The sequence below is a fragment of the Pseudophryne corroboree genome, chromosome 5 (genome assembly GCF_028390025.1).
Source record: "Pseudophryne corroboree isolate aPseCor3 chromosome 5, aPseCor3.hap2, whole genome shotgun sequence".
Taxonomy (NCBI): domain Eukaryota; kingdom Metazoa; phylum Chordata; class Amphibia; order Anura; family Myobatrachidae; genus Pseudophryne; species Pseudophryne corroboree.
In genome coordinates, this window is record NC_086448.1 from 325,480,796 (window position 1) to 325,495,579 (window position 14,784).

The 14,784-nt window shown below is 42.8% G+C and overlaps 1 protein-coding gene across 1 annotated transcript in view; it reads right to left on the reverse strand.

Annotated features, from left to right (window-relative positions):
• Window positions 1-14,784, reverse strand: part of AMPH (amphiphysin) — a 418,422-nt gene that overhangs the window by 22,876 nt on the left and 380,762 nt on the right. Inside the window, exons 15-17 of the mRNA XM_063922528.1 lie at window positions 10,350-10,382; window positions 5,405-5,464; window positions 4,299-4,418 (exon numbers count right to left, since the gene is read on the reverse strand). Of these exons, the coding sequence (XP_063778598.1) occupies window positions 4,299-4,418; window positions 5,405-5,464; window positions 10,350-10,382 (213 nt within the window). The remainder of the gene's footprint in view (window positions 1-4,298; window positions 4,419-5,404; window positions 5,465-10,349; window positions 10,383-14,784) is intronic.

The following is a 14,784-nucleotide window of genomic DNA, read 5'->3' on the forward strand; positions in this document are numbered from 1 at the left end:
TGTATCTTGCAGTTCTGTGTCACTTCTAGTATCCTGATCAGTGCTCAATATCTGCTGCATTGTTGTGACCAGTATGTATACTGTACTGTGCGACGTGTGTTATACACCTGGCGATTTTATACATCCTGTAATCTGTACTGAGCGATGTGTGAGATACACCTGGGGATTATACACCCTGTATACTGTACTGTGCAACGTTTGTGATACACCTGGTGATTATACACCCTGTATACTGTACCGAGCGATGTGTGAGATACACCTGGGGATTATACACCCTATATACTGTACTGTGCGATGTGTGTTATACACCTGGTGATTATACATCCTGTAATCTGTACTGAGTGATGTATGAGATACACCTGGGGATTATACACCCTATATACTCTACTGTGTGATGTGTGAGATACACCTGGGGATTATACACCCTATATTATTATTATCATTTATTTATATGGCGCCACAAGGGTTCCGCAGCGCCAATTACAGAGTACATTAATAATCAAACAGGAAAACAGCAACTTACAGTTGATGACAGTATAGGACAAGTACAGGGTAAATAAACATAGTTACATAAGCAGATGACACTGGAATAAGTATCAGGTGGCAGAAGACTGCTGGATGTGGTACAGTTGAAGATTATTAAAGTAAGACAAAGGATAAGCACATGAGGGAAGAGGGCCCTGCTCATGAGAGTTTACAATCTAAAGGGAAGGGGTAGACAGACATGGGTGACACAGATGGGGTACATAGAGAACGTGGAACAGAGGGTTAGGATGAGATTTGGCTGGGTTTGGTGAAGAAGTGGACCCCCAGAAGGCACGAGGCAATACTTAACATTGCAACATTTTACTGGGCTATGCAGGAGAAAATTAAAAATAGGGTGGGGAAAGAATCGATAACTTCTACCGCTTTCAAAAAGGTCAATGGAAGCTGAAATAATGGACAACTACCTCATGGAAGCCAGATACAGTATACCAAACAGTACTTAGCAGAGTTAGGAATGAGTGCTTATGAAATACAGTAACATTTTGTCATAATATTTCAGAAACTGCATGGCTGGTCTCTTGCACTCTTTTGCTCTAATACACCACCTGCTTTAGGATTTATAGTCAAAAACATTATGTCTCCATAATCCCAAAAACGTCAGTCTTCTTGAAAATTGGTTTGTTCCTTTGTAAGGGAAAGAGAACAAACGTTCTCAAACAACGGTTTCTCAATTTCTTTTTCCTCTGGGAAGGGATTGTGGATTCGCAGGAATATCTGAGCATTTCTGTAATCAGAAAGCAGCGACTTTCTACAAATGTTTACAAATAATTCCAGTGATTTGGACCAATAATACCATTGATTAGAACGAATAATTCCTGTGATATTGAGGTGTTTGTGTCGCTTAGCTTAGCCGTCCAGCGACCACAGTGCACCTCTTTTTCTCTTTTCTTTGCATCATGTGCTGTTTGGGGCCAATTTTTTTAAGTACCTGACACTGACACTGCAGTGCCACTCCTAGATGGGCCAGGTGTTTGTGCCGCCCTATTGGGTCGCTTTGCTTAGTCATCCAGCGACCTCGGTGCAAATTTTAGGACTAAAAATAGTATTGTGAGGTGTGAGGTGTTCAGAATAGACTGGAAATTAGTGGAAATTGTGGTTATTGAGGTAAATAATATTATAGGATCAAAATTACCCCCAAATTCTATGATTTATGTTGTTTTTGAGGGGTTTCTTGAAAAAAAACACCCAAATCCAAAACACACCTGAATTTCAGGGAGGTTTTGCCAAAACGCGTAAGAATCCAAAACACGGGCGCGGAACCGAATCCAAAACCAAAACACAAAACCCGAAAAATTTCCGGTGCACATCTCTACTTTTGCATTGATTTGAGTTAGTGGACTGAGCATGTTTGTTATGCAGAAATGTACAAAATCACACAAGTGCAAATGGTACTATGTACTATCAAAAGGCATAAATTAAGGCACAACCACTGTTCCACTTACATACTTTTACTAGGCATTTGCCATAGGGTAATTGTTTATGAGTATTTAAGGAGCCAGGTAGGCAAGGTAAGTTTGATGCTGGATTTTTGGTGTTTTGTGTACTTTATACATTTGCTGTGCCTCTCGAGGAAGGTCCTAACTAGAGGCCTATTTCAGACCTGATCGCAGCAGCAAATTTGTTAGCTAATAAGCAAAACCATGGGGTTCATTCCGAGTTGATCGCTCGCTAGCTACTTTTTGCAGCCGTGCGAACGCATAGTCACCGCCCACTGGGGAGTGTGTATTTGCTGTGCAACCGCATGTGCAGCCAAGTGGTACAAAAATAGTTTGTGCAGTTTCTGAGTAGCTCAGAACTTACTCAGCCCTTGCGATCACTTCAGCCTGTCCGATCCCAGAATTGACGTCAGACACCCGCCCTGCAAACGCTTGGACACGCCTGCGTTTTTCCAACCACTCCCAGAAAACAGTCAGTTGAACCCATAAACACCTTCTTCCTGCCAATCTCCTTGCGATCGGCTGTGTGAATGGATTCTTTGTTAAATCCATTGCACAGCAACGATCCGCTTTGTACCCTTACGACGCGCCTGAGTATTGCGGTGCATACGCATGCGCAGTAGTGACCTGATGGCTGCGCTGCGAAAAAAGGGCAGCGTGCGATCATGTCGGAATGACCCCCCATATGCACTGCAGGTGTGGCAGATATAACATGTGCAGAGAGAGAGTTAGATTTGGGTGGGGTGTGTTTAAACTGAATCTAAATTGCAGTGGAAAAATTAAATCAGCCAGTATTTACCCTGTACAGAAACAATATAACCCACCCAAATCTAACTCTCTCTGCACATGTTACATCTGCCCTCCCTGCAGTGCACATGGTTTTGCCCATTAGCTAACAAATTTGCTGCTGCGATCAGGTCTTAATTAGGCCCCTAGTTAAGACCTCCCTCAAGAGGCACAGCAAATGTATAAAGGCGGTAATTCAGACCTGATCGCTCGCTAGCTGTTTTTTGCAGTCTTGCGTTCGCATAGGCGCCGCCCACCGGGGAGTGTATTTTAGCTGTGCAAGTGTGCGATCGCATGTGCAGCCGAACGGTACAAAAAAACTTTGTGCAGTTTCTGAGTTGCCCAGGACTTACTCAGCCGCTGCGGTCACTTCAGCCTGTCCGGGGCCGGAACTAACGTCAGACACCCACCCTGCAAACACTTGGACATGCCTGCATTTTTCCAACCACTCCCTGAAAACGGTCAGTTGCCACTCACAAAGAGCCTTCTTCCTGTCAATGTCATTGTGATCGGCTGTGCGAATGGATTCCTCGTAAAACCCAATGCACAGCAACAATCCGCTTTGTACCCGTGCAACACGCCTGCGCATTGCAGGACATACGTATGCGCAGTTCTGACCTGATCGCAGCTCTGCAAAAAACGCTAGCGAGCGATCAGGTCTGAATTACCCCCAAAGTGCACAAGCCACCAAAAATCCACCATCAAACTTACCTTGCCTACCTGGCTCCTTAAATACTCATAAACAATTACCCTATGGCAAATGGCTAGAAAAAGTATGTAAGTGGAACAATGGTTGTGCCTTAATTTATGCCTTTTGCTACAACAAAGTACCATTTGCACTTGTGTGATTTTGTACATTTCTGCATAACAAACATGCTCAGTCCACTAACTCAATTCAGTGCAAAAGTGTTCTAGACTAGTACGTAGTTAATTGGTAAAATCTGCCAAATCATAAAAACTACTGAAGGCATGCGCAGTGGGTACCATAATGAAGAGACAAAACAGTAAAACAAGCGGGCACCATACACCACAGTTTTGGTCTCATTACCTGGTCATCCTATAATGTCCCCAAAAGCAGTCTACTCTTTGCTGCACTATAACTTCACAATGTCATTTACTGCATAAAAAGTGGGGAATGTAATTTACCAAGGATGAACTGTAGCAACAATCAATCCTATTGCCGGTCAATGTAGGTAAGCAAATGGTTGGGATAGTTAGAAAAAGCAGAGTCAACATCATATTTAAGTTAGACGTTTAATTTAATTTCTACTGTTAATTAGTATATGAATGTGGATTAATCAATACCCTTATTTCAGGTTTGTGGTGTATTCAATCAAATACAGTAAGCAACCATTGGCTACAGCTGCTATATTTCTATTGTCATTTAACATGCATTTCTCCTACCTCACATTAAGCAACCGACAAAATGATTGCGCTGGAGATGCGATGAGGTAAAGCCATGGAACGATATTGGGATGGAATATGATGGAATGGAGTATATGAGCTGATATTTCTTCTGCAGTAACTCACCATTGTCTTTTCTACTAGTTCTGTTTGCTCCTCAACTTTAGTGTCCTCAAGAGGAAGATCAGAGGTAGATTGTGCCTCTTCAGCCTTAGTTTCCACAGGGGCAGCTACATCTGACTCCACCTTATTTTGTCACAATATAAAATATGTACTAACTGAATGAAATTATATTTAGTATTAACCCTTCAATGTACGAGACAATGGGGCTCATTTATCAATGAGTGATAAAACTCATTGTGAATGATAAAACTCGTTATGTATGATAAATGTTGCTCAAGCCAATCAGCTCCTAACTTTCATATGTTTGAAGAATGACAGCTGGGAGCTGATTGGCTGGAGCCCCATTTATCATATGCAACCAGTTTTAGCATTCACAACAAGTTTTAACACTCGTTGATAAATGGGCCCCAATATTTGATGACAGAATATCCTATATAATTTGTAGCCCCTATTATGGCAATAGTTTGTGATTTTTAATCTTTCATGGGCTAGCAGTTTAACTAAGGTGACTAAACAAAAGGCCCTATTACTACACTTACACATATTGTACAAGAAAATCTGTTTCTAAAATCAAATGGGTTGGCATGGCTGTAATACTTCTATGGAGTAATTATACCAGGAGTAAAACATTTTTATTACTACTAATTACAGTGATACATCCTGTGGAGAGTAAAAGCCCTATACATCAGCAGTGGGTTGACAAAATTTCCAGATCCCCTGACAGCCAGGTCGGGAATCAGGAATACTAAACATGTTTAAAAATCTTGTTTACCTAATTCCGACCGAAAACGGTCAGGATCAGCAAATCAGGGCTTTTTAACGTGAAGAATTTCCCAGATTTCCTGACGGAGCGCTGATCATCGATGGCCGATGATCAGCGGATCCAATCGGGAGTGCCATCAGATCAGGGAAACGGGATCCTGATGTATGGGGACGTTAACACCCTGACTCACCAAATGACCTTACTTGTCATCTACAAAACTGTAATGTACTGTATGGCATTCCTTTAGTGTTGTGCTTTGCATGCACTCACAGCAAGTGTACCAGATACTTAAATAAAAAGATATTTACATTTCTTTAATATAGGATTTCATAAAAAGATAACTTACCATCACTTCACTGCCACTTTGTTCTTCTTGCATTGTGAAGAGGGATGTGTGAGCTTCAGCCTAGGAATACATATAACCTCATGGAGTTAATCAATAACACAATAAACAGGCTGTCACTTTGTTATGTGAACATTGATAAGAGTGAAAGGTACGCTGTTCAGTAATGATCCAGGTGACAGTGATGGAGCTTACAGCAGAGGTGTAACCCATTATGGCGCTATACTACCATTTACTTGCTCTTATTTATAGGCTACATATTTTATTTTGGCTTGACAAATTCTTTAAAAAATATCTACAGAAGGCAATAAGTAAAGAGGGCAATAAGTAGCTATTGAGATAACTGTTTACTAAGGCAGAGTTTCACAAACAGGTCCAGGTTTTAAAGATATCCATGATTAAGTCCAGATGGTTAAATCAAAGTGACTGAAGTACTAATCAAGTCACCTGTGCTTAAGCATGCATATCTTTAAAAGTGGGGTAGATGTATTACCAGGCACTGATCGTGATGGTATTTCTCTTTCTGCTTCACCTCTGTACCAAGGAGAAGCAGGACGCAATAGCAATAAGATGTATGAACATCTTGTTTGCTGGAGTGGTCAGAGTGAAAACCTCCTCCCTTCGGCGATCCCTGTCAGCCTCCACAGCACATCAGCCTCCCCCTGGCCTGCTCCAGTGGGCATGCGTGAGATCTCGCTATTATAGCGACATCTACTGTGTGCAGCCCAGAGTCAGCAGCCATAGCAGACACTGCAGTGGCTGTCAATGTGGCAACGACACCTGCAGCTGCCGAAATCGATAGCTGCAGGTGTCGAAATAGTGAGTGACAATGACCACTCTGGAACTGCCCCGCACATCGGTGTGCTATCACTTGCCACATATCACCACAGTCATACATGGGGGAGAAGCAGTATCAGTGCACATAACGTGCGCTGATACCACTTCTCCCCCATAACAAACCATCATACATCTACCCCTCTGTAAAAAACATTGGTTACCATTCTATAATGCACCTTGAATAAACAATTACATTTTGGTGCTCATGTAGAGTTGAAGTTTCAGTACATTTGGTTTTGTGCAAAACATGCAAACCCGTACTGCGCATGGAATACACACAAAATAAACATGCACACAAATCTCCTCCCCACACTCCTCCAGCGCTGATGGTGCAACACGGACTGAGGTGAGAGCAGGGAGCCTGGTAGCTAACTTCTATGGCGGCAGCAGCAAGAAGAGCAGAGGTGTGTGTTTGTGTGCGTGTGTGTGGGGGGGAGGTGTGTGTATGAGCCAGTTAAAGATCTCTGCCTGATTTCCCCCCTCCCCCAGCAGCAGTTGTATGGGTAGGGTTCCACAACTTTGTTGCCCCGGGGGCCCCCACAACCTAAAATCCGGCCCTGCACTGTGAATACATATATAATTGCGGTGCTTGTTTGAGAAGAAAGCAGTTTGATCAAAGACTTCTTATTTTCATGAGGTAGTGGAGGGGTAGGTAACAATGGTGTCAACAGGGAGGATGACTTTGGTTTTACACTTATGGGAAGATTTACTAAAGCTTCTAAAACAGACAAGTGGTGGTGTTGCCCATAGCTACCAAACAGATTATGTTTATCATTTTCTAGCATGCCACAGAGTAGTAATAGCTGCAATCTGATTGGTTGCTACAGGCAACACCACCACTTGTCTGTTTTCAAGGCTTTAGTAAATCCACCCTTTAATCTTAGCTGTAAACTTTGCATGTGATTCTTCTGAGATGTGTGTGATGTATTACAAGTTTAAATGGAAAATATTTGATCATTCAGTTGGTCAGTGGTGTATTTAAGGTTCTGGCTGCCTCTAGGCATTACATTATTGCACCCCCTCCCCTTCTCCCCTTTACCGTTAGGTCTCCATCCCCCTCCTCCATCACAGGCAGCTGCACCCGAGAGACATGATTCAAGAGCTGCTAGGGCTCTGATTCATGGGAGTGGGCCAGGGTAATGAATCACAGATGCAGAGCTCTGATAGGCTTTGTATAAACATAGCAGTCTCTGGCTCCTCCCCATTCAGGAAGCCTCCATTCTGGGACCCAGCAGCAGGTAACCTCTACACCTCCCCTCACCACCTGCAACTCTTCACAACCCGTGACCCCCCTCCCTCCCATCGAAGCAGCTGCTGATCTTGGGCTGGCTGTCACCACTGATGGACAGTATTACAAAAAAGATCAAACGAGGAGGGAGGGGAGGTGCCTGCCATGCCGCAGCCAGCAGGTGACTAACATGCCTAGTGGGAAATCCGGCACTGCATTTTGTACCAAACTATAATCATCATAGGTTTTATACTGTCATTTATAATTAGAGATGTGCGCCTGGACATTTTTGAGGTTTTGTTTTTTTTGTGTTGTTTTGGTTTTGGCTTGGTTTTGCCAAAACCGCCCTTGTGTGTTTTGGTTTTGGTCCTAATTTTTTTTTTTTTATCATAAAAACATCTAAAATCACAGAATGTGTGCCTGTTTTTGTTCCTACAGTATTATTAACCTCAATAACATTCATTTCCACTCATTTCCAGTCTATTTTGAACACCTCACAGCTCAAAATATTGTTTTTATCCAGTTTAGGCCAAAAGGTTGCACCAAAGTAGCTGGATGTCTAAGCTAAGCGACAAAAGTGGGTGGCAAAAACCTGGCACATCTAGGAGTGGCACTGCAGTGACAGACAGGATGGCAGTTTTAGAAACTATGCCCTAAAAATGCTCCAAAGAGCATATAACGCAAAGAAATAAGGTGCAAGATGGAATTGTCCTTGGGCCCTTCCACCCATCCTTATGTTATATATATTAAACAGGACATGCACAGTTTAACAAACCAATCATTTCAGCGACAGGGACCGTCACTTGTGGCTGAAATTATTGGTTTGTTTGGGCCCCCACAAAACAATTTTTTAGAAGGACTTGCTCCGTTAAGAATTACTGTGAGGATGTTGATGATGAGGTGTTAATTGCATTATAATATTGTACAATAAATTTAATGTCTTTGCCACAAATGATGTAACATGGAGGAGATGCCTAGATGGCTAATGTTCCTACCTCTACTAAATTTGGCCTCACAAATGGAGCAGATGCTTTCATAAATATTGTCAGTATTGGAGTAAAAATAACCCACACCCAAGAGGTGGCTTTTTTGGTCTTATGCCCAGGCATCGCAATGGCTTTCTTTTTATCAAGGTCAACAACTGCAGCCAATGGTAGCTGACTTATACAAACATCATCATAATCAACATCCTCACTGTCAGACAGTACACACATATCCCCCTCATCCTGTCCCACTTCCACACACGAATCTTCAATTTGTATTATGTCCTCCTCATAAGATTCATCATCACCATCTTTACTTGTACTGCTCCCCACATGTACAGATGGTTCAGAAATTGTGGAAGGAGGTGAAAGAGGCTTCTCTATGAGGACAGCGTGAGAAATGTCAGCTGACGTGTACACCCCTAAAAATTCCTCAAGAATGTCTGATGGTTCTGATTCTGAATGAGTAGTTTGTCTTACTGCCTCTGCAGCTAACTTTCCTTTTGATTTTATTTCTTTACCACTCTAAAATTAAATGATTTTCCATACCCTGGCCTAAGCCCTCTTTGTCCCTGGGCATCTGCCTCAGCAGATGATGTTGACGGACCTGCATTGTCAATGTAATGACTATTGGCAGCAGCTTCAGAACTAGTAGTAGCCTCCATTTCTATCAACATAAAGTGGAGTTGACCTTCACCGACAACATCGTACAAATTAGTCAAAAATATATATAATAAATAATTACACACTGTGGTTGACTTCACTTACAGAGTCACACAAATGAGTCAGAAATGTATGTAATAATAATTACAAACTGCGGTTGACTTCATCGACAGCATCGCACAAATGAGTCAGAAATGTATATAATAATAATTACACACTGCGGTTGACTTCACCGACAGCGTCGCACAATACGTGTAGGAAATACTATACTGCGGTCTGACCGGCAGTGTTACAGTACTTGTGAAAATAAAATAAAAATTGTATAGTACACTGGGGTACAGCACAAACAAACAAAAACAGTTAATAATTAGAATTTTAGGCTATTTCCTTTTAGCTTTAATTATTTTAATTTGACACTGAGGCAGAGCCCCTGGATGGACAGACAGATCACCCCTTTCAGATACAACAGACAGAGCACCCCTGGCTGATACAGCAGACATGCCAACCCTGGACTTATACAGCAGACAGGGCACCCCTGGACTAATACAGCAGACTTAGCATCACCCCATGACTGATACGGCATACTTAGCAACACCCCTGGACTGATATGGCAGACATCGCACCCCTGAACTTATACAGCTAACAGGCACCCCTGGACTGATACAGCAGACTTAGCAGCACCCCTGGACTTATACGACAGACTTAGCAGCACCCCTGGACTGATATGGCAGACAGGGCACCCCCAGACTGATATGGCTGACAAGGCATCCCTGGACTTATACAGCAGACAGGGTACTCTGGGACTTATACAGGAGACAGGGTACCCCACGAAAATCCGACAGCGGGATGATGACATTTTGCCTCGATGACATCATCGAGGCGGGTGGGAAAACCTGAGCCAGCTCGGATCCCATCTCGGATTGCAAAGTTCGGGGGGGGGGGGGGGGGATTCGGTTCCCGGGGAGCTGAACCCGCTCATCTCTATTTATAATGTTACTTATTTATTTTATTGTGTTCAGGGACCACTCAAATAATTGAACCTGTTGCTAAGTGATAAGATGATTTAAATATATATGCATAGCACTAGCACTAGCACTAGAGCAGGTGTTTTCTATTTTACTTCTAATGCTTTATTTATAATTCATATTACTAACTAACTGTATCCTAATTTTTATGTTCAAGGTTTAGTCGTAATTGCTGAGAAATGTTTTCATGTTAGCCTGAAGCTTCATCTCACCTGTGTGAATCCATTAAATGCACCACTGGAAGCCTGAAAGAAATTAAGCATCAGATTGTTAGAAATGTAAACAGTCATTAATGAAACGAGATCATACAGTACAAGCAAAGAGGACAAATTGTCAGCAATGTGTGTGATAATGACCAGATTATACATCTAGAAGACCCTAACGGAATGGAATTGGATATACAGTATGAACTGTAATTTGTATGACAGCTTAATGAGGTGCTGCAGGTAACCATTTTCATTTCTACTGTACTTCAAGAAATTCCTATTTAATTAACTTTACTTTCAAAAAATATATATTTTTATATTGTTACTGAAAGTCTTGTACTTTAGCTTGGTCTTTTATTCACATGTGCAGATCTACCTTGTAGCAGAGGCCACGTGAAAGGTTGTGCATTAGTTTATGGCCCTACCAGTTTTTTTTTGTGATTGATGATTGTATATTGCTGCTTTTATGCAGGAGTTTTAACAATAACTATATTTGTTTTATATTACCAGTGAATATAGAATATCAGTAATGTACATAAAAAAAAGTCTTTCTGAAACCTTAGAGATGCATACTGGATACAAAGTGTTCCTGTGTATTCAGATCTTGTTGAGGCTATATTGAAATGAATGTACAGGGATATTATTGAATATTTAAATTCCCATTTCCATGTGTATCCAAAAAGCAAAACAGGGAGAACAGTAGTGTACACTGCATGATGGTAGATGGTATAGTGGATTGTGTAAAATGCTCACTTTAGATAATCTTAACTCCAATGTCCTACGCTGGAACCGGAATAATAATTCTGGAGTGATATATGATTCCAAAAATATAGTAACGTTTGTATGAATACATGCCCCACCCTCCACTATCCTCACAGCTATCACTGACTGCATGAAAGACAAACAGCCTCTCTTCTTCCCCTAGCACTGTACTAATGCAGAGGACAGTTCACTGAGTTCTGTTAGCTCCTGGGGCCGATGTCCCCAGCTGTCCCTCCGCAATCAACCTCCCCTCTCTCTGTGAACCCCCCACCTGATGACAGTAGGGGAGAAGGGACAGCGATGAGAGGGTGATGGGGAAGCATTTGAGCTGAAAGAGAGGGAGATTTGGGTGGGGGGTCAGAGATTAGAGATGGTAGTGGGGGAAGGGGACAGTGATAAAAATAGAGCGGAGACGGGGAAAGAAGAGGTGACAGAGATCCTTGAATCAGGTCTTCTAAATAAGGTCTGGTTATCTCCGATAGGCCAAATATCAATTGTTGTACGAGAACCAAACACTTGTTTTATTGGCATCCATTAAATAACAAAATATTTTTTTTTATTATCTATCCATTGTAAACATCTGAATAAGATTGTCCAAAGTGAATCTGACACCTATTACAGGTAATGTAAGTGCAACTTTACACAATGATATTTATCTCTCACCCCGTATACTGTACACTATTGTTGTCATCTTTCTCTGGTTTGGGGATTATACCACCACCGAAACAAGCGTGACCACCTAGTGGAATTTTCCTTGGAGCTCCCAGGTTCTATAGGCGTATAACAATGTTAACATTGAAGAGAAGTTGTCACTTAGCATGGGTGAGTGCATTTCACACATAACACTGTTCCTATTTACCATCACGCAGTGTACACTGATATTTGCTCTTTCGAATATATATGAAGATGAAAATTAAAAAGATTCCAGAATGCATTTCTATTTATTGATTTATCATAATTATTTGCTCAACAAGTTCTTTATGTGCCCATAGCTGAAGCAGAGACTGGGTGTTACTGGGCCTGATTCAGCGGCTGCGATAGGAGCTTAAGCATCCCCATCGTGCATTAACGTGCAACGGGGTTCACAAACCCTAGGACACCCACTTTGCATATCAGAGCAATGTTCAAGTGCACTGGTGGATCTGATCTCTCCACCAATGATGCGCCATCGGCTGCAACATAGGACCCTCGAGGAGCCCCTGTCTAGCACAGAGTCTCCTATGTAACTTTCTGAAGATGTGACACTGTGGCTGCGGTGCTGGGAAATAGATTGCAGCCGCATGATGAAACATGTCTATGAGGCGAGCAACAGAGATCCTGGCTGTAGGTAAATGCCAGGACCCTGCTAATAAAGGTGAATGGTAGGGGTCAAAAGGGAGATCCCCGCTAAAATACTGATATGGGACAGGGAGGGGATTTTTAATACATTTTTGTAAAATAATGAAGAGCCCTTTAAGTTGTTTCACTATGTAGAATACTGCAATTTCGTTCTGTTAAGATGTGGATTTCTAATTGCTTTAACCCTATAAACACTTTACAAAAAACAATCTACAGTATATCGTGCTAAGATGGATTAAACTATTATTATTATTATTATTATTATTATCATCATCTACTGCAGTGGTGGCCAACCCGCGGCTCTCGAGCCGCATGCGGCTCTTTCATCCTCCGCATGCGGTTCGATCCGCTCCTGGCCACTGCTACCCGACACAGCACGGCACACCACACACACATACATATTTCTAGGTCTCTGGCGGCGGTGACTATCTTTAATTCAGCGCCAGCCCGTAAGCCAATCAATGCTCGCGGACCGACAGCTAAGGCTCCTGATTGGCTCACGGGCCGGCGCCAAATTGAAGATAGTCACCGCTGCCAGAGACCTAGAAATATGTATGTGTGTGTGGTGTGCCGGGCTGTGTCTGGCACTGTGGGGATATGTGTATCTGGAACTGGGGGCATATCTGGCACTGTGGGGACATGTGTATCAGGCACTGGGGGCATATCTGGCCTGTGGGGACATGTGTATCTGGCACTGTGGGGATGTGTATCTGACACTGGGGGCATATCTGGCACTGTAGGGACATGTGTATCTGGCACTGGGGGCATATCTGGCACTGGTAGGACATGTGTATCTGGCACTGGGGGCATATCTAGCACTGTGGGAACATGTGTATCTGGCACTGGGGGAATTTCTGGCACTGTGGGGACATGTGTATCTGGCACTGGGGGCACATCTGGCACTGTGGGGACATATGTATCTGGCACTGGTGGCATATTTGGCACTGTGGGGACATGTGTATCTGGCACTGGGGGGCATATATGTATCTGGCACTGGGGGCATATATTTATCTGGCACTGTGGGGGCATATATGTATCTGGCACTGTGGAGGCACCCACTTTTTGGCATTTATCTGTATGTGGCACTGAACTGGGGCATTATATGTATGTGGCAATGTACAACATGACTAAAAATGGGGTTATGACACAAGATCATACTCCTACAAACGTCATACCAAAAGGTGTGTGCACAAAAATGGGGTGTGGCTTTGTGACAACTAGGCCATGCCCCCATTTTTGCACGCGCGCCTTTGGCGCGCACATGATAGTGGTTCTTGCCTTTGACTACAGATCTTTTCTGGCTCTTTGCCTTTGACTGGTTAGCCACCCCTGATCTACTGTATCAAACTGATTCATCTTTATCTATTTTAGACCTTGGAATAAAGTTCCTATAAACAAATTGAAGAAATATCTATCTGGTATAGCTTCATATGCCAGTATGGGATACTGCTGCTCCAACTGCATATGGGAGTTTGTAATGGAGAGTGGCTAAAAACAGGATGAGGGTCGTTTCCTAATTGCAAACATAAAGATGCACAATGGTGGTCATTCCGAGTTGTTCACTCGTTGCCTATTTTCGCTATGCTGCGATTTGTTGCTAAATGCGCATGCGCAAGGCACGCAGGGCGCATTCGCTTAGTTATTTAACTAAAAACTTAGTAGATTTGCTGTGGATCCTGCGGCGCTTTTCAGTCGCACTGCTGATCGGTGAATGACTGACAGGAAAGGGGCGTTTCTGGGTGGTAACTGAGCGTTTTCCGGGAGTGTGCTAAAAAACGCAGGCGTGTCAGGCAAAAACGCGGGAGTGTCTGGAGGAACGGGGGAGTGGCTGGCCGAACGCAGGGCGTGTTTGTGACGTCAAACCAGGAACTAAATGGACTGAGCTGATCGCAATCTAGGAGTAAGTCTGGAGCTACTCAGAAACTGCAGGGAATTATTTAGTAGCAATTCTGCTAATCTTTCGTTCGCTATTCTGCTAAGCTAAGATACACTCCCAGTAGGCGGCGGCCTAGCATGTGCAATGTTGCTAAAAGCAGCTAGCGAGCGAACAACTCGGAATGAGGGCCCACATGTTTAGCTTTCAACATGTGCGTCTACTTGCCTGCCTAGTTATATACTGTACTGTATGTGGGAACTGTCCGATAATGGAAGTACCTGTTTTTGCAGGATTGTGAGTATACATGAACCTGTGAAGAGTGGAGAGTGGACAAGAGTCACCTCAAAGTCCTACACTCTTCGTAAATTTAAAATATTCTTTTATCTCCTAAAAAAACTTAAGCATCACTTGAGATTCAGAAACAAAAAGACTGTCGTTCTTTTTGTGTGTTTGGATAATGTTATT